This window comes from Stegastes partitus, unplaced genomic scaffold, assembly GCF_000690725.1.
Source record: "Stegastes partitus isolate 25-593 unplaced genomic scaffold, Stegastes_partitus-1.0.2 Scaffold1541, whole genome shotgun sequence".
NCBI classification, from domain to species: Eukaryota; Metazoa; Chordata; class Actinopteri; family Pomacentridae; genus Stegastes; species Stegastes partitus.
In genome coordinates, this window is record NW_007579272.1 from 63,901 (window position 1) to 87,272 (window position 23,372).

At 40.7% G+C, this 23,372-nt stretch overlaps 2 protein-coding genes across 3 annotated transcripts in view; both read left to right on the top strand.

Annotated features, from left to right (window-relative positions):
- The window catches only part of cacnb1 (calcium channel, voltage-dependent, beta 1 subunit), a 31,557-nt gene extending 12,210 nt beyond the window's left edge, over nucleotides 1-19,347 (top strand). Inside the window, exons 2-13 of one of the 2 annotated variants that reach the window (XM_008300435.1) lie at nucleotides 63-182; nucleotides 331-453; nucleotides 1,639-1,775; nucleotides 4,198-4,265; nucleotides 7,411-7,571; nucleotides 12,409-12,489; nucleotides 12,578-12,636; nucleotides 12,727-12,836; nucleotides 14,022-14,030; nucleotides 16,916-17,067; nucleotides 17,165-17,260; nucleotides 17,958-19,347. In XM_008300435.1, coding sequence (XP_008298657.1) covers nucleotides 63-182; nucleotides 331-453; nucleotides 1,639-1,775; nucleotides 4,198-4,265; nucleotides 7,411-7,571; nucleotides 12,409-12,489; nucleotides 12,578-12,636; nucleotides 12,727-12,836; nucleotides 14,022-14,030; nucleotides 16,916-17,067; nucleotides 17,165-17,260; nucleotides 17,958-18,242 — 1,401 coding nt within the window. In that variant the 3' untranslated portion in view covers nucleotides 18,243-19,347. The remainder of the gene's footprint in view (nucleotides 1-62; nucleotides 183-330; nucleotides 454-1,638; nucleotides 1,776-4,197; nucleotides 4,266-7,410; nucleotides 7,572-12,408; nucleotides 12,490-12,577; nucleotides 12,637-12,726; nucleotides 12,837-14,021; nucleotides 14,031-16,915; nucleotides 17,068-17,164; nucleotides 17,261-17,957) is intronic. The other variant, XM_008300436.1, reaches the window with a different exon arrangement.
- A 101-nt stretch (nucleotides 19,348-19,448) lies between these two features.
- LOC103371193 (voltage-dependent L-type calcium channel subunit beta-1-like) lies at nucleotides 19,449-21,730 on the top strand. The gene has a single exon (XM_008300434.1). The coding sequence runs from the start codon at nucleotides 19,788-19,790 to the stop codon at nucleotides 20,367-20,369; it is 582 nt and encodes a 193-aa protein (XP_008298656.1). The 5' UTR covers nucleotides 19,449-19,787; the 3' UTR covers nucleotides 20,370-21,730.
- Nucleotides 21,731-23,372: the final 1,642 nt, after the last annotated feature.

Consider the following 23,372-nt stretch of genomic DNA (forward strand, 5'->3'; position numbering starts at 1 on the left):
TCTTCTTACAAGTCCACTCTTGATAACCCCGTCCTCTTCTCCTTTATATAATCTAATTTCAGGGCTCTGCAGACTCCTACACCAGCCGGCCGTCGGACTCAGACGTGTCCCTGGAGGAGGATCCCGAGGCTCTGAGGAAGGAGGCCGACAGACAGGCTCTCGCCACACTCGAGAAAGCAAAGGTCAGAGGTCAACATCCGCAGAGCGGTCATCATTGTTGCATAATCTTCACGTCAGCGTTTGAATGTTTTGACACTGTTAATTCTGCTCGGAGGGCTCTGAACTGGTTCGATGGGCCATTCTGTGCATCATAGCGTCTGTTTTTTCCAGACCAAACCGGTGGCATTTGCTGTGCGCACGAACGTCGGCTACAACCCGGGCCCCAGCGATGATGTTCCTGTGCAGGGCATGGCCATCTCCTTCGAAGCCAAAGACTTCTTGCACATTAAAGAGGTTTGAACTCCACAGATTCTCTATTAACCTCTTGTCCTTACAAAAGTACAGCGTGGATTTCAGTACATTAATTTCACTCAGAGTCGCTCAGGGAAGAGGATGCCAATAGCTCCAGGCTTGGCTCCGTCAAACAACTGGCAGTGATGGTGGGTGGGAAGCCAGTGAGGGATCGCGCTTTGCTGCAACTTGCTGCACTGCATCCTTCTGCCTAAAGCCTTGCCAGGCCATGAGTGGGAGTCTGAAGCAACAAAAGCTGCAGTGCAGTGAGAATTAGGTGATCCAAATTGTGGAAAAGGATAAAAAGTAAATAAATAAAAGTAGTGATTTAATTTCTTTAAATCTCTGAAGCTCAAAGCAGTTTCTTGGCATTTTATTTATTTTTTGCTCCTGTCACATTTTTTACTCACTGTGGGCTCATTTTTTACTCTGATTTAAAGCCCTGCACATGTACGGAAAAAACACAACCATCACTACAAGTAGAGAGATCTCAGGAAGAATGACAGAAATCTTTTTTTTGGCAAAAAATAAAAAAAATTATAACCTGGAATCAAGTTTAACATCTTTCCAAGCACTTGTAAACATTACCAACACTGATAAAACTGGTAACTCTACGTACTACTGATGTTTTACTACTAACATTTTAAATTTGTTTGCATGCTGGTCCCAGTTTAGCTGAAAAAGTCCAAATTTTTGTCACATGACTCTTGCTCACAGCTGAGTCACTAATGGCCCCCAATTTGTGATATTCTCAATCTCGTGAGGGGGTTTTAAAAATAAAAAATTATGACATGTTAACTCACATTTTCATGAAAGTTTATTTTTCATTTTTAAAGGTTAATATATTGTAATATTAGTCAAATGCAGTTTTTATCTTTGTTGCTTTCTGTTTGAGGAAAACGTAGCTGTCCCTAATGGCCTCCTATTCTCATTATGTTCTTGTGTTTCCTACATTACATTACCATCACATGGCTTCTACATGCCGGCGGTCCATGTTGCAGTTGCCGTGCAGCATTTTTAATGACTTATGTTACCACTTGAACGCCAAACACTTGACGTACACGCATGGTAATGACGAGCTCATGAATTCTTTTCGAAGGCAGCGATAGCGATGGCGGCGGTAAATGGTGCAGGAGGCGCTGCCGTGTCTTTGCTTACTGACGCCCGGATGTTTTGTTCTGCATGCAGAAGTACAACAACGACTGGTGGATCGGGCGTCTGGTGAAGGAGGGCTGCGAGGTGGGCTTCATTCCCAGCCCCGTCAAACTGGAGAACACCCGTCTGCTGCAGGAGCAGAGGATGAGACAGAACCGACTGAGCTCCAGGTAATGATGATGTATCTGCAGCGCGAGTAGCACAAACAGCAGCCGCACTTTTTAAAACAGGTCAAACATGAGTCATTCCTCAAACACCAGGCGATGTAAAACAACTCAAAATAGACAAAAGCACTGCGGTGAGTCACTACATTCCTCTGTGCAGCTACGGTATATAAACATAAGGCTCCGTGTGTAGTCTTTGTATTTACACGTACAATCCAGAAATGTGTGTGTTTATTTGAAATATTCCAAATAGTATTTTGAAAAAAAACGCTGACTTGCTGCAATATTTGGGGATTCTAACTTTTCCCAAACCCCAAAATCCTCCAGTGGGTTTGAAATCTTTATCTTTATCTTTAAAAACAACTAAAAAATAAAACATCAATCAGAGAGAGAAAGTGTAAAAACAGGAATAGTCAGCAGATTTTAAACTTTCTAATGATCCTTGAACTACTCAACTGCCATTCCATGATAAAGAAAAATATCAAAATGTCAGCTGAAAATTATGATATTCCATTAAAATGACTTTTTTCTACATGTCGCATTATAAAATATTGACTTTGGGGCCTGTTTGCATTAACCTCTTAATTTTAATTTTATTGTTATTATTATTATTATTTTATTTGTATTTATTTATTTTTTATTTTTATGTATTTTTTAATTTAAATATCTTTTTATTTTCTTTATATTTTTTATTTAAATTAATTTTTTAAAAATGCGCATCAAACAAGAGCTGGGGTCTTATGAGGTTAACCTGATGCGCTAAAAAAATAAAAATAAAAATTCTGCACTCATCAGCACAACTGAGACACAATAAGTGACTCTGCTGCTACCAACAGTCACAAAACAAAAATTATGGAGTTTTCAGCTGAACCGCAGGCTGTGTTTACACAGAGCAGAGAGAAGACAAGTATAGAGACTAATTATTATCAGTAGAAAAATGTCTATAGTATGAAGAACCACTTTTTTTGTATTGGTACAACTGTGGGCACTGTACAGTTTTGTGAAATGAAATTTCAGCTTTCATTTTTCTTTTTATAACATAAGACATTTCTGAGTTCTCTCTGCTTCTATCTATGGTTGTTCTGTTTCCATAGAGATGCAGGACTTTATGTTGCAGAGACAAATGATCCCACAGTGAGTGAAAATCTGACACGAGCAATAAAAAACCATCCAGAAACTGTTTTGGTTCCAGAGGGTTAATGTAGTTCACAATACAGTCGCTCTATGTGAGGTGTTTTTTTAGAAACTTATTTTCCCAACTACTTATATAAAGTTCTGTGCTTAGTTAGCAGCTGATTCTCGCTTCTTCTTTTTTTTCCTCCTTTTTCTCACTTCTTTGTCAACACAAGGCCACATGTCACCTTGTTTACTGTAAATTATGATAATAGGCGTCCTCCTGCAGAGAGAAGTCTAACAGTTGTTTGTTTATGGCATTAAATACATGAAAAATCTCTTTAACTCTCTGAATTCGAAGCGGTCTCTGTCCATTTTATATACTCCTGTCACATTTTCACTCACTGTTGGCTCATTTTTCACTGCAATATAAACTCCTGCACCTCTGTGGAAACAGCGCAACCATGACCAGAAGGAGAGAGGACTCAGACGTGTCTTTTATGCAGTATAACAAAGTTAGAATGCCATAGAAGAAAAAACAAAGTTGAATTCCTTAGATTATTTTACAAAAACTAAAAATCTTGAAACTGACATGTTCAAATTTTTTCCAAGGGCCTACAGATGTTACCAATACTGGAAATAAAAATAGTGACTCTGAGTACTACAGATATTTTACTGCTATTTTTATTTTGTTTTTATACTCATCTCCTATCTGCTCCGTGTTATGATAGTTCCTGAGTATTTGTCACGACTCTTTGTCAGCTGAGGCCCTCATGGCTTCTCAGTTGTGCCAAAATTTGCAGATTTGTTTTTAGTTTTTTGACAGAATCTGGTTCGAGCAAGCAGTTTTTTTAATGTGACACAGTCGTCATATATGACATGTTCAAGGACCGTCGGGAATTTTAAAATCTTGCATTTCTCTCTAAGTTTCTGGTTCTGATGAATGGTATAATTTTGGTGATTATTCAGAGTTAACGTGCCAGGTTTGGGGGTTCAGAGGGTTAACTGTTATTATTAGGTTCAGCATTTAGTCTGCAGCTAATTCATGCTTTTTTCACAATTTTTCTCTTCACTTTCTATCAACAGAACATCACACATCACCTTGTTTACTGTAAATTATGGTAATCAGTGTCCTCTTGCAGAAACAAGCCTAACAATTGTGCATTTGTTGCAGGAAATATAAATACAATCGTATTAAACTAGTGTTTTTAGTGTAGGGGAATAAAAAATGTAGATGAATAGATAATAGTTTTAAGTATGCAGCATCATCTTTTATTCAGAAAGCAATCATTTGTGTCTGCTTTTCTCGTTGCAGTAAATCTGGAGGAAGTTCTAGCCTGGACGTTGCCACGGGAACCCGCAGGCCCACCCCACCTGGCACAGGTGAGGTCACAGGGTTTCCCTATCGAGCGGTGAGACGCGGCGTGCGCGTCTGCGTGGGCGCTTGTGCAATCCAGAGAAAGCGAGCTGATATTTAGACGAAGGCTTTTAATTGGCTGGTTAGTCAGGCGCGATGATGAATCAGTGGGTTGCCGTGTGAAGTGAGCGAGGTCTGCAGAGGTCTGTCATTAGCACACAGGACGGGACGGAAATAGAGCCGAGAACGGACCGCACTCATTAAACTTGTTAAGCATGTCTGGATTGTGCATCAGTGGGACGACTGCTGGATAAGCAGACAGACGGCAGGTGAGAAGGAAATGAAAATGGGGAAACTAAATAGGATTTTTTTTAACCATCAGATAGAGCGACTGAGCCGAGGTTCACACATGTATGACAGAGATCCTCAGTAGCTGATCTGACAGAAAGGTGAAAGTTTGACGTTTTATTATATTTACTCCGGCTCTAAAGAGAGAGTTTGATGAGAGATCACACATCTGTCTGTTTCATATCAAGCTACCAACAGCAGCTGGTTAGTTTTTGCACACAAATTTAAGTCCCTGAGCTTTGTCGCCTTGTATTTCCACTCTTTATGTGAAGCTAAGCTAACCAGCTGTTTGTCCATAGTGGCATTTATATGGTGTTTTATTCATTTCAACACCCGTGCACATTAAAAACAGCCACGTGCACATGATCCCAGTGAAGAAAACAGCTTCCGTACTCAAGAGGGAAGATTTATTCCCGCACACATCTTGTTGACTTCTGAGACTTTGGTTATTGCAGCGGCTCACTGATTAAATTTCAAAAGCGACTATTTTTTTTTTGCAACTGTCTATTTAGTGCCGCAGGAAAGAGTAAGGAAGGTTACAGCAAAGGTAAATTGGAATGTTATCAGGCTAAAATGTTGTTTTTTTTCAGCACTTCTTAACCACAAAAAGTGACTAAACAACATGTAATAAATGTCAGGACTGACTAACATCATAAAGGAGTCGCCATCCACGTCATTCAAGGACTGAAACACGCTCAGTGATTTATAGAAATAGGCCAGACGGCAGTGAGGTCGAGTAAGACAGTACACTTACCCACGTGTTGTACGTCAGCACCATTTGACGTCATTTGTACTGTTACTCCACTACAATTCAGAGGTACATATGATGCTTTTTACTCCATTACATATGTTTGATAGCTTTAGTGACTTCACAAATTTAGATTAATGATATAAAATAAATAAATCATAATGTGCTACAGTTGGAATGGCCTGCAGAGATGCCTTATGATTAGATTAGGATGAAACTCGATTGATTTCCAAATGGACCAGTCTGCATAATATACTTAGAATAGTTTTACTCGTGGTTCCTTTTAGTATATCCATCCATCCATTATCTGTACACCGCTTAATCCTCACAAGGGTCATGGGGGGCTGGAGTCTATCCCAGCTGACTCAGGGTGAAGGCAGGGGACACCCTGGACAGGCCACCAGTCTATCACAGGGCTACACTTAGAGACAGACAACCAAGCACATTCACATTCACACCTACGAACAATTTAGAATCACCAGTTAACCTCAACATGTTTTTGGACTGTGTGGGAGGAAGCCGGAGAACCCGGAGAGAACCCACGCTGCACAGGGAGAACATGCAAACTCCACGCAGAAAGATTCCGGTGACCCCACCGGGACGCGACCCGGCGACCTTCTTGCTGCGAGGCAACAGTGCTAACCACTGAACCACCCTGCAGCCCTTTTAGTATATTTTGCTATAAAAATTAGAATGCAGGAATATTTTTACACTGTGGTATTGTCACTTAGGGTGTCCCTGACCAAGTCCCCCCACCCCCATTTGATTTGAGTCATTTAATATACACCATCTGCCCAATCTAATGGCAAAACTCAGAAAAAACACACTTCAAGAACATTAAAGTCATTCAAATCCATCCAATGTATATGCTTGACAACTGAGTGGCTCTGCAGTGCATCCAAGTTGTTCCTTAATTAAGTTCTCTAAAATATTTTGGCTTTATATATTTTCAAACCTGTGAATTTTTCGTGGGGTTCAGAAATTGAACTCCCATCATCGTGAAATGTGGCGAGGACTACTTGTTTCTAGCAGATCCAAATAGTGGAAGGGGGATGGATTTTAATTTTTTGGCCTTCAAAAATGGAAGCAAGTGCACCATTTTACAACAAAGATGGTGTTATTTGAGTATTCATTAAGAAAAATCGTCTTAGTTACCATCTGTAGCATCCTGCTCGCCCTATGATAGCTGTGTGACGTAAACAAAGGATCGGATTTAGGTGTGTGCTCAGTAAATTTATGCTGATTAGTTTTTTGAAAAAAAGTCATCCCTATTTGTTATTTCTACTTAGATATAACATTTGAGTACTTATTCCACTTCTATGGGTCAGAAACTGTGGTGTTCAAAGTGACCAATGAAAGGAGTTATCAGCCAATTTCCCGCCTCCAAAGTCTCAGAAGTCAGCTTCACAAATGAGTGTTGAGCGGTTTTGAGGGTCGAGCGAGCGCTTATCACCGCCCTTGACGTGCAGGATAGCATGTCTGCACATGGAGCTAACATGCGCCCTCTAAAGGACTCGTAGATACTGTTTTCTGCACTCGTATCGCGTGCACACATCTGGTTTCTGTGCACAGGTTTTGGGACTAACTAAACACCAGACATCTACCTTCCCACCAGAAAGTGAATGAGTTCCTAAACCTGTTAAATCCCAAACCCACCAGCCCCGTCCACCCTTCCTGGAGCTAAAACCCCTACATCCACCAACAAGCCTCTTTCCCACCTCTACCCTCCTCTACCCACTTCTTTCCCATCTACACTTGGAGTTTTGTTGCTTTCTCGTCACACTGAATTCACTTTCTGCTCCACATCTGTGCCTTTCTTCATGATAATCTGACGTGTTCTTCTTCAAACTTTCGTCAATGTTATTTCCAGTTTAAATCACGCTTTTTGTTTTTTCTCAGTCTGTGCCATCTCTTGCCTCTTTCTGGATGCATCTCACCATCTTCCTTCTATTTATTCTTCCCCCTTTTTGCTATTTTCTTTTTCACTTCACCTCATCTTGCTTTCTCCTCCTCCTTCTTCTTCTTCTTCCTCCTCTGTCTTCTGTCTCTGCACCGCCTTCCCTCCCCACCACCAGCTCACGTGGACATGTCCACGGTGGCCTTTGACGTTGACCCCCTCGACCTGGATGCCGAGGAGCCCCCTGAGTCGCAGGGTGACCCTCGCTCCTCCAAGGGCATGTCGGGCAGCGTAACATCCCCCCAGGCCAACGCCCACCGACTGCCCTTCTTTAAGAAGGTAACATTAGGGCCCCAGGACAACCTTTGCTTACCTCCGTCCTGCATTTTACACCCCAAACTTCTCCAGCGTGTTGCTCAGGTGTGATCCTTCCTGCTCCTCTTCCTCGTTTCCTCACTAACTACTGCCGAGTCTAACACCGTTCGGCCCCTCAGGCTCCGGTCACGATGGTTACGCTGAGATATGTTTGTGCTTGTTCAGAGGCGTTGAACTAACCCGATGTGAAATGGCTGCTGCTGAATATCAGTCTGTTTTAAAATGAAACCACAGCGGAGCGTAAACTCTGCTTTTTAATCAGCTCCTCTCCCAGTTTCCTCCCCTCATCCTAACCTGTCGTCGATAACTAAATGTGCTCTCATGTTTTGTGCTTCTTTTTTTGTTTGTCTCTTCTGGCTTTTGTGTGGAATGAAACTGTAGGTGGCCCGGCTAAACAGAAACAGAAGTCGGTGAGTGTGGATTGTTCTTACGACTAACCTCTAACATTTTACTGTCTCCTCATTCTTTGTTTTCTGGTGTTTTCCTTCTTGTGGCGGTGGTGAAAAAAAATTGCGGTGAAGCCTCTGTCGTTTCCCTCAGAGCTGGTGTCACATCTGTTTGTGTGCAGATGCAGGTGCAGATACCCTGTTAGTCAGAGTGTAATGCATCCTGACACGCTTTCATTTTCATTTACGACGGCTGAGCTGAGTGACAGCAGCCCCGCGATCAGCTGTTTTCATGCTTTTCAGCACAATTTGAATTAAAGACATTCGAAGAAAGAGACACGGACAGTTGTTACAGCAGAAGTGAGAGTACGATATCGCTTAAATGTTAAGTGATTCAAAATCGGATCACCTTACAGTAATTGCCTCACTTCTAGGTTGAACAGTTGGGTGTTTGCGCTCATGTAAAATTAAAAACTTACAGTTTAGATCTATTATAATAAAAATACAGGCCCCACAGTCAGAACTCAATGCAACACAAGTCTCCTTTCATTACTGAGAATATAATATAATTTTTTAATACCTCGTGTTCCTTCGCACGAAGGACAACAAACTTCTGCAGAGATGTTGTGTCATTTTTCACAGACTTCTTCCCCCAGCTGCTCAAAAGTGTTCTATTTGAGTCAAGTAAGGCGACATACTCGGCCATAGTTATCCCTTTATTCTTCTTTAGAAACTCTTGTGTGATTTTGTGCTTTGGAAGGTTATTACGCTGAAATATTCCTCTTCTGCTAAGCTTCTGCTGAATCAACGTAGAAATCTATGAATATCATCTCTCCAACACCTTTTGCACTCATGCAGCTCAGTATCATCCCACCTTCACCATCAGGACTATGCATTCACTGTGGTCGTCCTGATCAAGTTTATACCAAACATGCTGGACTCCATCGGAGCTACACTAACTTATCTTAAAGAAAGAGTGTGCTCCCAGTATTTAGGCTATTTTTATTTGTCAAGAACAGCAAGCAACAGTATTCTTCTTGGAGGTTGTCTAAAGTTAGCGTTATACAATGTTATTCTCACTGTCTAAGCATCACAGTAACTCTATTTTGCCAAGTCCAAATCAGCTGCCATCTGTTTTTAGAGCTACACTGTGCACATAGTTCACTGTCCGTGGAGTCATTTTAGGAGTGACGACCACTGCAGCTCTGATTAGTGGCACTATGTCTCCTTCTATACCTCCTGATTACTGCTGACACTGTGTTTTATTGATTTTTTAGTTGGTCACCAATCTTCCTTATCTTCCATATTTGTAAAGTCTCACATAGACACAGTCTATAGGTCCAAAACTGACAAAGTTCTGCTGGTCTCATGTTGTTTTAGAACCATGTTTTTGTAGTTAGGCTGATTGGAAACCACAGGTTTACTCACTTTTGTTGCATTCTTCTAATTTTGGGGAGAGTTTTCAATATTTATTTTTGATTGCAAATGAAAGGACACACTCTACTGTTCAACTTAGAAATAAAGCAATTAGTTAGAAGTGATACGATTTAGAATCATTTGGCATTTAAATGATATTGTACTCACTTCCGTTGTAGAAGAAGAAAAAGAAGCTTTATTGTCATTGTACAAAAATACAACAAAATTTCATTTGGCAACATCTTTGTAGCAGCTAATATGGTCACAGTACATCTATGTATTTATTATAAATTATTATATATTGTATCTTGTTTACCATATCACAGCATTTTCTCAATTGTACTCTAGTTTCAAGTATTTTTAATTCGCTTAAGTAAGTTTACATTTAGTGTGAATTCGCTTTCTTCCAAAATCATGTTTTTTATATATTGAACTTCAATATAATCCCAGAATTTAACCAAAAGTATTTAAGGTTTTCCTCTTTATTCACATTTTATCTGTGAATCACAGTATCTCTACCGTGTATAGAATGTGGTCAGAGAGGGACAGTAAAGCAGCTCTGTTTTCAGGACACCTTTGTTCCTGTTACACACTCTCCTCTAAACTGTGCTCATGTTATTCAAAGCGAATGAGTAGTATTGTTATGTTCAGTCCTCTGGCTCTGCCCCTTTATAGACAAGAGCCATTTGGAAGCTTTTAAAATATATATTTTTAGCTTCTGCGAATACAAATGAAGTGAAATAAGCTTCCGTAGCTCTGCTTTATGTAACGTAATGCAGAGGAACAGGACACTCAAGCACTATCTCCTGCCTGAAGGGCTGTACAGCATGAACAGATGAGGGGGCGTGCTCAGAATATAAATGTACAGTGGCAAAAAAAAAAAAGAAAAGAAAAAACACCCATCCAATTTCATTGTTGTCAGAGTATATAGGATGTGTGACTGTTTTCACCCCAGTCTCGCTGAAAAACAGTTTCTAAAGAGGGCAGATGCTTGTGGCTCTGTTACGGATGAGTCACACTCTTTCATGATTCATAATGTACAAATACGCCAAAAGTTCACGCGCTGCAGTATGGATTGTTTTTGTGCGTGGGTGTTCGGTTTAAGTGTCCGTGTCGGTTATAGGTTTCTCCATTTTTAGTGTAAATGGATAAAGAAAAGCCACAGACTACAGCGTCGTGTGTAAAAGGCTCTTTATAGTCAGCTTCTACCTTAAAAGGGAATCCAGAAATGCGGTTGTTGTTGTCGTTGCAAAGCGAGAAACAGGACTTGAAAAATCCAGGTGGAAATTTGGAAGTCTAAAACGCACCAGCAGGTTTACTTTTTTTTAAAAATCACACCAAAATCACACCATTCATCAGAGAGAAGCTGTAAAAACAGAGACAGTCATCCGATTTTTAACTTCTCGAAGCTTTTTGAACTGTTTATCTGTGATATGCCTTTCTGTCACAAAGTCAACCAAAATCAAACCCAAAAATTGGGATATTTCCTCAAAATTGCTTCACTCTACATTACATAGTGTCATTTTTTTTAATTGACAAAAAAAAAAGCCATTTGCTGTAACCAAATTCTGTAAAAAAAAAAAAATAATAATAAAAAAAAAGCTAATAATTTAGTGCTTTTTGGTGAAATCATAAAGCCATCAGTGATTCAGCTGTGACCAACAGTCATGTGACAAAAATTTAAAGACTTTTCAACTGCAGGCAGTGTTCACCTAAAACAAATGCAAAATACAAACTTGTGATGCACGATATTAAAATTTCTGGCCGATTCCAACATCAAGATTTCTGATATCGCCGATAACCGATATTACCGATGTCGATATTACCAATTTTGGTTCACACCGAAAACTGAGTATAAGTAAGCACTGTGAGAATGTGAAAGCTATTCAAAAGACGCCCATACCAAATTAGACCACATAGTCTTCTTTATTACGCGACAAAAGTAAAACATATTTCAACATATTTAGCATTCAAGTCCAGGACCATTTAAGTCAAAACATCTGAAATAGCAGCAATGTCAAATGTAGAGGCGCTAATGTTAGACAATCATCAGCTAAATTTGTTCATCAGACCAATACCGATATATGGAAAAAACACTAATATCGGCCGATACCGATGTGGTCTCCGATATATCATGCATCCCCAATATAAATGTAATTATAAAATATCTTTAGTATGTAGAACCACATTTTTTCTTCCCAGTATTGTGTCACCTGTGGGCACTTGAAACATATTGTACATGTTAATTCAGAGTTTTTGTGATTTTTAAAAACAAACATTCAAATAAATTTACCTTTTAAGATTTGTTTTTTTATCATGTATGGCATTATAATGAGTTCTCTCTACTTCTAGCCATGATCATGTTGTTTTATATGATTTATGTTGCAGTGAAAAATGAGCCCACAGTGAGTCAAAATGTGAGAACAAAGAACAACAAAACATGCTGCAGATGGCTTCGGAAATCGTGACAGATATCTGTGCAAAAAAAAATGTGAAACTATCTTGCATAAACGGGTATATTTAGCTTTGAGGAAGTTCTGCAAATTCTAACAAGTTTCATCCCACGTGTACAGAACGGCATTTTCACTCTAAAATCAGCGATTACTGGCGCTGATTATTTAACAGTTCCCACCCGGTGCTGATGCATAACAAAAAAGAGGAGAAGGTGCGAAGCATGACGTTTGAGAGCTGCGGCACAGTCACGAGAGCTCCTTTCCTCACACCCCGGCGTCTGGTTTAATTATGGACACTTTAATTATGTGAGACTGCAGATGAAGAAATAGAAGCTTTTTTTTTTTTTTCCTTCAGTAGAATAATTGATCCCTGCCTCCCAACATTCATAGACAGTCAATAAAACAAATGGACTCCGGCGTCTGAAACTCGCCATCCATCAATCTGACCAGAGGGAGGGTGGTGGTGGAGGAGGAGGGTTTCTTTTTGTGTTAATGTTGATTTATGCGTGATTTGTGTTGAGCTCTTTGTGTGCTTTCCTGACTCAGATGGAGCACGTTCCTCCCTACGATGTGGTTCCCTCCATGAGACCCATCATCCTCGTCGGACCTTCACTCAAAGGCTACGAGGTGGGAATAGAAATAAACAAAATGTACACAAATCCACATTATTTTTGCTTTCAGAGTGTGTTTCCAATGCCTGATTGCTTTCCCCCAGGTGACAGACATGATGCAGAAAGCGCTCTTTGACTTCCTGAAACATAAGTTTGAGGGCAGGTAAGAATCCCAGCCATGATGTATGCACCATCCGTGTTGCTTTTTCTTTTCTTTTTTTTTCTTTGTTAATGCCCTGGATCTGTGTTTCAGGATATCCATCACACGGGTGACAGCAGACATCTCTCTGGCCAAACGCTCGGTCCTCAACAACCCCAGCAAACACACCATCATCGAGCGCTCCAGTACTCGCTCCAGCCTGGGTAAGACAGTCAGGATCGTGTTTTTCTTCTTTACCACGTGATAAAAGTACAGCGCAGAGATATTATTATTATTATTATTATTTCGGTGGAGATGAGGCTTTTCTGTTCATCACATCGTGTTGCTGGACATTCATTGAACCTTTCCCCGTCTGTGTTTCATATCTATATGGCTTTAAGTGTGTTTCTTGTGTGTTTAGACCGACTCACCTCTGAGTTTATTACTAAAGAAGCGACAGAAAGAGGACAAAACATCGCATTAGTATTTTTATATTAGCAGGGCAGATAATGTGGAATTGATTCAAAAAGTAATGTCTGTGTGCTTAGACGTATCACAATGATGTAGTTTTATTAGTTTTGGGACAACAATGGAGCTCAATGCCACAGATAAATAAACTGTATCAGACTTCAGATAAACAGATATTTGTTGAATTCATGGCTGGCTTTTCATTGGACACAAATGTGGAAAATCACCAGACTTGTAGTTTTTAGATGCAGTTTGGTTTGCAGCTTCAAATGAAGCACATTTACCAAAAAATACCGTTAGTACTTATAGATAGATAGATAGATAGATAGATAGATAGATAGATAGATAGAAACTATATATTTGGCAGAGATAATGTAAAAAAAAAAAAATCTTTGTCCACCTTCCAAATTATTCAATTTATCTTTGAAATTTTTTTTTAATGATTTTAGTAAAAAAAAAAAAAAAATTACAATTTACAATTGTACAAATTATAATCACAATGACAAACATTTCAGATCATATCAAGTGTAGCACATGTTTTCTCATGTTAGTTTACATAAAAAATCTTGTTTATTTAATGTTGAATTCATGGATTTACCTATTAAAACATGTAAAACTACCATTATTACTATTGTGTATCAAATAGATCTTATTTCTTAGGTTATTTTACCTTAGACATGTAAATTCACAGCACACACATTCTATAAATTACAGATTTTTTTTTTCATGTAATTCCAAGTGAGAGGTGATAAAGAGGTACAAAGCGTCATCATTGTGCATCATCCAGAGACCTGAAAGTGTCACTTTTTTTCCTTTTGTTCCTGCTCTGATTTCCTGAGTCTGATCTGGCCTCCTCTCTCTCTTCATCCTGTCTCTCCTCTCCTTCACCCATCCTCCCCCGTTTATCTCCCATCCTCCTCCTCCACTGTCTTTTGATTCAGACGTACTGGGTACGTATGCTCTCTGCTCGCAAACAAAACAACCAAGCGTCTATTCCTCCTCCTCCTCCTTCCCCACTTTTCTTCTAACTATATTCATCATCTGCTCATACATCGTCTGCCTGTCTGCCTGCCCGTCACTTTCTCTGTTCCTCATGCTTCTGTGTGACAGCCTGTAGTCTCTAACAAAAAGAAAAATAATTACCAAAACCCCGAGCTGCAAGAGATCTGTGGGAGGGCGGCGGCAGAGCGGCTGGTAGCCGCTCCACAGCTTCATCTTTATGCTGTGACCCATGATGTTACGTCTGCACGCTATCCGCCTGCAATCACACCCCACGATTGCACACAGATTTCTTTTTTTTTATTCCTAGTTTTAATAATTATAGGAAGCCCAAATTAAAACTGCTGCATCAAGGAGCATAGATTATTGCTATTTATTTTTTACTTAATTTTATTTTTTGTGCAGAAACTGGTTAACAGTGTATTTTTTGTCAACGTTATCCCTACATTCTATCTACCTGCAGTCACATCCGGTGATTGCACCCACATTTTTTAAGTACTCTTTCCTAGTTTTAATAATTATAACAAGCACATATTTAAACTGCTTGCATCCAGAATCTGATTCGCATTAATGGTGTATTTTTTTTAATATGACCCATGATGTTATTCCCTACATACAGTCGTCCTCACTGAAATAAGTTGAAATTGACAAAACTAATAATAAATAAAAATGTAATGAACATCATGACATTGCTTTTGAATTTTGGTTCAACAGGTTTGTTTTTTTTTAACAAACAACAAGCATGATGGGACCCATAAACTAATATTTAGTTGAACAACCCTTTGAGTCAATCACTGCAATCGAGTGTCTCAATCAGACTTCTGCACCTGTTGACAGGTGTTTTGATTTCATCATCAGCAAAGTGTTCTAATTTATCTGTGACACCTTTTTTTTTTTTTTTTTTTTTAATTATTCTTTTCAACCACAATTCAAAAGCAATGTTTTATTTCACTAAATTATAACGTAGCAAATTTTTATTTATTATTACTTTTTTTAGTTTCTAGTTATTTGAGTGACTATTGTGAAGTTTGCCTTTTCTTTAATGGAAGGGTGTGAATACATTTGAGGTTTACTGTACTATCTGCCTGCAGTCACTCCTGGTGGTTGCACCCGTAGAAGCTGGACCTCCTTCATGAACTGATTGCGTTGGGGAAGCAAGTGTCCCTCTGCAGTCAAATCCAAATTTGCACAAGTCTTTGTTGAGGTTAATGGAAGCCTCTGCTGCGAGTTAAAGTTCACGTTCCTTATCGTTCTGCAGAGGCCATGTTTAATTCTTCATCCTCCAGCCCTCACTGTTTGTCATAGCTGAGCCAGTCGTAGTTTCTCGGTGGCACCAAGGAACACATGATTTTTTTTATTTATTTATTTTTTTTACAGAAGCTGATTAATGTAAAAACAGAAATTTTGGCAATTTTTTTAAACAAGATATGTAAAATAAAGTGAGTTGGATAAAATATCGCCATTTAAGGCTTAGGTTTGGTTCATTTTTCAGATGAAACCAAAATTCTTTCATGATTATTGTTTATACAGTTTCAACTCTAATAAATCGTGTCATTTTGGTGGGTTTTTGGAAGTTAACCCACTGGTGGGTTTGGGGTTCAGTGGGTTCGCCCAAAATGGAAAAAATAATAAAAAAAATTTCATCCAAGATCTTTTTAAGTACGATTTCCTAATTTTAATCATTACTGCAGCAATAAGGAGCATTCATTTTGTGTTTGATGTGTGTAGAATCTGATCAGCGTTAAAGGTGTAGTCATGTAGAATAAAGTTATTGTCAACAAATAGCACAATTACCGGGTTACGTTTGGTTCACATGCTGCTCGACAACTTCATCTTTATCGCGTGACCCAAGATGTCCCTTCACACAATCTGCCTGCAATCACAGCCGACGATTGCGCCCAACGCTCTGCAGTCAAATCCAATAAGTCTTTGTTGAGGTTAATGGAAGCCTCTGTTGCGATTGCTTTATGCGAGTTAGAGTTCACGTTCCTTATCGTTGTGCAGCGGCCCTCCAGCTTTAATTCTTCATCCTCCAGCCTCTCTGGAGGCTGCAGAAACGTCTGCAGGCCTCGCCTGTCTGCAGATTGCCTTTACCCCTGTTATCTCTTTCTGCCGCTGGGTTGGCAGCACGAACACCTCGGAGGCGCTGAGGTTTGACCAGACAGCCGAGGAACATTCTGCTTTTCACTTCTAATCTCTCTCCTTACACGTCAACAGTCTGATAAAAGGAAAAAAAAAAAAAACGTGAGGGAACTGTGTTGGAAATGCTAAATAAACGGCTGCTGTCGAGGAACAACGGAAAGAAAACGCAGACTCGAGTGGTTCACCTGATAGAATAATTACTGCTGTGCCTGTTGGCGCTAACAAAAACTAATGTTCCACTTCATTTGTTTAATGAGGATGCTTTTGTTGTCGCCGTCGTCGTCGTCGTCGTTTTTTTTCTGTTTTAGTTACATGGTGAGAAATTGTGCCCTTATTGTAAGTTACTCCACAGGCATCTCATTCTTAAGTGCCTCCTTCCTTCCTTCCTTCCTTCACAACTTTGAAGATTAAAAAAAAAAAGCTTAATGTCGGGAGGCGGCAACAGAATGAGGATGCTGCAGTGTTTCCATTTAGCCGTGCATAAATGGAACTTTTAACTGTGGTCCGATCTAATTCATACGCTTTTTTTTATTTTTTATTTTTTGTTTTAATCTAAAACCTCGACATGCATGAGTAAGTACTAACATGTCGGCGCGCAGAGGTGTGCAGTCTGCTCGGAGACAAACGCATCATTGTTGTGCTGTCTCACTGTATTTATGTGTTCTATCTTTTTTCCCCCCCTCCGGGCCTTCAGCGGAGGTGCAGAGTGAGATAGAGCGTATCTTCGAACTGGCTCGAACCCTGCAGCTGGTCGCTCTGGATGCAGACACTATCAACCACCCCTCTCAGCTGGCCAAGACCTCCCTGGCTCCCATCATTGTCTATATCAAAATAGCCTCGCCCAAGGTATGTCCCGATAGTAGTAAACCAATCTTTCATGCCTGTTATCTTGCAGTTAATTTACGCTCTGTGATGTATTTCTTGTTGCGGTGACTCCCTGCAGGTTCTCCAGAGGCTCATTAAATCCAGGGGGAAGTCTCAGGCCAAACACCTAAATGTGCAGATGGTTGCAGCAGACAAGCTGGCCCAGTGCCCACCTGTGAGTTTAGCTTTTTTTTGTGATAAAACAACTGGCTGGCAGGACTTTCTCGTAACCCTCTGCAGTCGTTTCTGGGTGGTTTTTGCTCCATTTTTCTTCACTGTGGGCAAATTTTCCCCTGAAACACAGAATCCAGCACCTCTATGGAAACAGCACAACCATGACTAGAAGTAGAGAGAACTGTTTTTTTTTTTTTTACTCTTTATTTTATTAAAAAAAAAGAAAATTGTAATCAACATTTGCAGCATTTTTCCCAGGGCCCATAAGTGTACCAACACCAGAAAAACAAATCATGGCTCTCCATACTAAAGATATTTAGCTACTTACATTTGTAATTTGTTTTCACACTTTCTGAATTTTTGTCACGTGACTGTTCGTTGGAGTTGAGTCAGTCATAGTTTCACAGTTGCACAGAGGAGCACAGAATTCTTTGTTTTGTACAGAAGTTGGTTATTATAAATGCTTTATTTTGATAATTTTTTAAACAATATATGAAAAATAAGGTGGCTTAGATTTGGTTACGTTTTCTGGTAGAATATCATGTAAAAGATGAGTAGTTCAAGGACTTTGAGAAAGTTAAAAATCAGACGGTTCTTTGTGTTTTTACAGTTTTTGAGGCTGATAAATGATGTCATTTTGGTGGCTTGGTAAAGATAACATGTCTTTCGAACCCAGCAAACATTTTTCTGTTATGCAGGAACTGTTTGACATCATCCTGGACGAGAACCAGCTGGAGGACGCCTGCGAGCACCTGGCCGACTACCTGGAGGCCTACTGGAAGGCGACGCACCCGCCCAGCAGCAACCCTCCCAACCCGCTCCTGAACCGCACCATGGCCACGGCAGCGCTGGCCGCCTCCCCCGAGCCCGTCTCCAACCTGCAGGTACAGGTGCTCACCTCCCTGCGCAGAAACATGGATCTGTGGCCCGACATGGACGGTGCCGTAGCCGGCGAGGGGAAAGAGGAAGAACACGCTCTCTGAAGTCCGGCAGGGGGGGGATGGGGGGGGAGACTCCGGCAACTCGACCCAAACTCAGCAGCCCTGAAGGAGGATTAAAACCCTGTTTATGCTGTATATAGAAACACACAAACACACCTATGCGGGACACACAAATGAGCCCACTCATGAACACCTACAAGTAACACGACCTAGTCTTTCCTTCTGTTGAAAACTGTGAACTCAACGCAAACTGGACTCAAGGATTCGCCCATAAGTCACCTCCACCCCCCCGAGGCTGCTTCCATGTCGCTGTAATCAAGAGTAAAATAATATCTGCTGCCCCCACCCTGCCCTCTTTAGCTCCATGGCCTCCTTTTTTTTTTTTTTTCTCCTGCACTTTTTTTCTTCTGGGAGGCTGACTCCAGTTCGCTGTCCTCCTCCGTGTTGCCATGGCACCGCCCCTGAAAACAGCAAGTCATGTCCGCCTCTTCAAATAGAAACGCTCAGTTTGGTGGAGGCTGTTGCTAACGCTCTGTCCACTTTAATCAATTTATCGGAAGCGTGGCGGCAAATTACTAATCAGTTTGGTTTGTCTTCCTTCACTCACTGCTGGCTGCTCAGCAGCTGTAATGAGTCGCATGCTGTCGGACTACGTTCATGTTTTTGACAGTGCTGCACCGTTTTTACATGCAATCGTGCAATAAGTGATAAAAATAGCTGCTCGAAAAAACTTGTTGGTGTTTCTTAGTTGATGTGAAACTGCTTCGGGGCTGAGCTTTGTCGTTTTGTAGTCTTAGACATGTCTCTGCTTTGTTCTGCTGTGAGCTCAGTCTGCCAGCAGGTGGCACTCTCGTACAGGTAGAAACTCACCTCAGCTAGAACGCTTCCATCCCAGCAAGAACTTATTTTGTTCTATAAACTGTCTGATAAAGTTCTGCAAAGTTCTAGTAATGTTTTCAAAAAGTTTTCTTTTAGTTCCCAGAATGTTCTTTTTAAAGGCAAGAAAAAGTTTCTTCTAAGACATTTCCCAAATGTTGCATTGAGAACAATTTTAAAGAAGAATGCAACATCCCCAAAGTGTTCTCAGAATGTTACAGGCAAAATGTTCCACCTATGAATTATGGAAACATTTTATAAAAACACACTCTGCCCTCTGAGGCCTCAATACCGTCTTGAAAACATTTTTCGAATGTTGGTTTAAGAACATTCTTCTTTTGTTATCATGATCTGACAGCATCCTACAAACATCCTTGGAATGTTTTGTCTTAGTTCACTTTTTAACCTCAAAATATCCTTAAATCACTCTTGGATTGAAATGTATTCTTTCAAACATTATTAGAACTTGTATGTAACGTTGGCCTGCTTGCTTGCTGGGATGGTTTTACAAAGCAGAACTTATCTGCTTTTACTAACTCAGTAACGACTCCTGTGTGTGTGTTTGTCGGCACCGTGGAACTTTTAAGTGTGAGTTAGTCTTTGCACTGTGCAAACCTGGAATATATGTGGAAAGCTTGAACACTTGGGTCTGCGTTTTGTTTGCCTTGTGTGCTGAACTAACCGCTGAATGTTTGCTGTTTGTGTCTCTGCATGGTTGTGGTGTTGCATGGCGGCGGCTCGCTGCAGGGGCCGTACCTGGTGCACGGCGAGCAGAAGCGTGACGGGCCTCTGACGGAGTGCGGCGGTAGCGGCACGCTGCACGACTACCAGACCGACCTGGAGGGGAAACGTCAGCAGCAGCAGCACCACCAGCAGCAGGCGTACCTGCGCTCCTCTCGCGGCCAGCTGCGAGGAGGCAGCGGCCGAGGCCTTTCCCGGCAGGACACCTTCGACTCCGAGACCCAGGGCAGCCGGGACTCGGCCTACACCGAGGCCGGCGACTCCTGCATGGACATAGAGACCGACCCGTACGAAGAGCCGGAGCCCTACCGAGGCGGCGGAGGGAGCCGCCTCCACCTGGCGCAGCATCACGGCAGGCAGGCCTCCTGGGAAGACGAAGGCGCAGAGCCGGACCAGGAGAACCTGAACCACCCTCCGATGCCGAGCCAGACGCAGCCGCACGGACGCGCCAAGCTGAGGGAGCGCTACTGCCAGGACCCTGTGGAGACGGGGGCCAACATGAGCCGCAACAAGAACCAGGACGACTGGGGGAGGGACGTCTACATCCGCTGAACCCTCATCACGGAAGCAGACTGAGGACAGACGGGGAGGTTTGGGGCCACGCCGGTCAGGCTAACAAAAAATCTGTTTACATCCCAGTACAATGTAAAGAAATCCATCAACTGCCAGATGCCATCTTCTTGCAATTCAATTTATTTATGTTTAAAAAAAAAAAAAAATACTATTGGTCTGTTTCTTTTTTTTGTTTCCTATGTTAATACTGCATGAATATCATGGATTTCTATACTGACAGCACGGGGACAGTAATTGTGAATCTGTACGACTCGATCTCTCCTTCAGTTGTAGAGTGTGAAGGCTGGTAGAAACTGTCGTGTCCGTCCTCTGCAGTCTTAAACAGGGTCTAACGTCGCCGTCCCCATGTGTGAACAGTGTCAGGGTTTCTCTTAATCAGTGCTTTTGACTTTCAGGGTTTCCTCCCAGAACTGAGATCCAGAAGTCTCTCACCTCCACTCTCTTATCACCCGGACCTTAAAAAAAAAAAAAGAAAGAAAAAAAAAAACAAGCTGGTGGAGGAGAAGTCGCCATATTTTAACAAAATTTATCAATGTTGCTACACTCGCTGTTGGCAAAGAATACACTCCAAAGATGTTTACTTCTTCCCTGAACCTGGCTCATGTCCGAACCCCATTTCCTTCTTCTTCTTCTTCACGGGTGCTGAGTTCACCTGCAGTATTCACCTGTCGTCTGGTTATTTGAGTTTTCGTGTGAATGAAGCGTCCTGCCTTAGTCACCCCTTATTTCAAGAAAACTCCAATCACAAGTGCCGGAATGTCTCGCCAAGCCATGTCCACCAACTGCCACGGTGGGATGTCTTAACTCTTGTTACACTCGTTTTCATACCATTTCTTTGTGTCTTTGTGAGTCCCAGCGCGCCGCTCATCTCGTTTTCTTTGCTTCGTCGTCTGTTTTTGTTTTTTTCTTTTTTCTTTCTTTTGTTCAGGGCTGGTGATTAAAAATAAAAGTACTCGTGTGTGTGGTTGATCACTCCCAGATTCCACCCCAAACAGCTAGCTTGTCTGATATTAGATACCACTCTCTTCTTTCTCTTGATTTCTGACTGAATTAGTGTTGTTTTATTTTTCCTGTGAACATTTGCAATCTTCTTTTTTTTTTTTTTAAATTTTAAATCTTCAGTTCTTTGTGAGGTAGTGAGAGAGGAGTATCAAAGCGGGGAGGGGGGATATAGGATCAGCTCTTTGGTCTTTACTCTGGTTATCTATAATGGAGAATCCATGAATGTCTTTGGTGGGCCGCTGCGGCTTTCCACCCTGTCTTCAGCTGAATAAATAAATATTAAATAATGATCAGTAAATAATGTTATTGTTGCGTTATCGCAATTGTTAAAAAAAAAATAATGAAACAACATGTATCATTGGTGCCTGATTGTAGCTACATTTTGCTTTTTCTGCCTTTCATTTTTAATCTGTGGATAAATTCGTATTTTAATTAAAAATTTAATGAGAAAAAAATGTCATTGTGTCACTTTAAATGATTAAATAATGATTTTCAAACGCAGATTCCAGAAAATGTGTGTGTGCACATTTGATTCAGTTTAGAGCCACAAGTTCCTTTGTTGCCTTAAACATTTCAGTTAACGGCGTATAAATAATTGGTTCAGTGTCATCTTCAAAGCTGTGAAAGTGTAAAACCAGCTGAAAATTAACTGGACTTGGGAAATCAAATTAATTACACTTAAGATATTAAGTTGAGCCCTGCAATAGACTGGTGACCTGTCCAGGGTGTCCTCTGTCTTCGCCCTAAGTCAGCTGGGATAAGCTCCAGCCCCCCGTGACCCTAGTGAGGATTAAGCGGTGTATAGATAATGGATGGATGGATGGATGGATGGATGGATATTAAGTTGAATCAGCTAGTCACATAGACAAAGGTTACAAAGTTAGTTTCGCTTTGCATTTTTGTAATTTTGACAGTAAGTTCTTGAAATATCAGCCCGACTAACTCAAAATCAGTTCATTTATTAAAGAATCTTTTATTTGAAATACATTTTTTTTTGCAATAACTTTAGGATATTTAATGAAGCCATGCACAGTTTTATCTTCATACTATGATTATTGTCAGAGGTACAGGCCTTTAAACATGGGATGGGTGACATTTTGCACTTTTTATTTACTTGTTCCATCATTTCTAAGCCTCAGGGCTGAAAAGCACATTTGAATTCTGTTTAAACCTAAATCAGTTTTGAATCCACTCTAGATGTCACAATCTAAAGACTAAATCAGGTTTTGTTGTTTTTTTTCTATTACTAACTTTGAGCATTGATATTATGGGATGTATCGTAGTTCCAACAGCAAAACTGCAGCAGTTTAATATCTGTGATAGGGTCATAGAAACAAGCATTGGTGCCCTGAATGTGTTTTCTGATAATTCACCAGAGAAAACTTTAAAAAGTGCATGTAGGGTTAACTTTCAAGGCCCACATCAGCATGTGTGATGGTGATTGGTCAGAACAAGTTATACACGTTGCATTTGATACCAGGATCATCTTCTAAATTCAGTCAGAGTCTAAGTTAATTTTCTAATGTAGGAATATTGTGATGCTTATTTCATTTCATGTGGGTATCTCCTTTGCGTAGGAAGTTATGAGGCTCACAAATGCTGGGGAAAGATCTGAATTTCTAGCCTCTTCCTGTGCACTTCAAGGGCCTGTAACTGAAAATATTTATAGTATCAAAATACCATTTTCAGTTTCAGTATGATTTTATTAAACACACTAAAAACCTGTAAAGTTGGTTTAGTTGGTTTTATGTGACCTAACACAGGTGTTAAAGCCACGACAATCTTTGAGGCTCCTGTCACAGTGAGAAAACTTACAGGACTAGAGGTGTGGAGCTGAATTAGAAACTAACCTCAGTCATGCGGAAGAAAAAAGTAAATAAAAAAATCATGCCGCAATTTAACAAAGCCACACAACAAGTTTCTACAATGTCTGGTTTCTCAACCTTGACAACCATGCATCATGGAAAAGTCTGCTTTTAT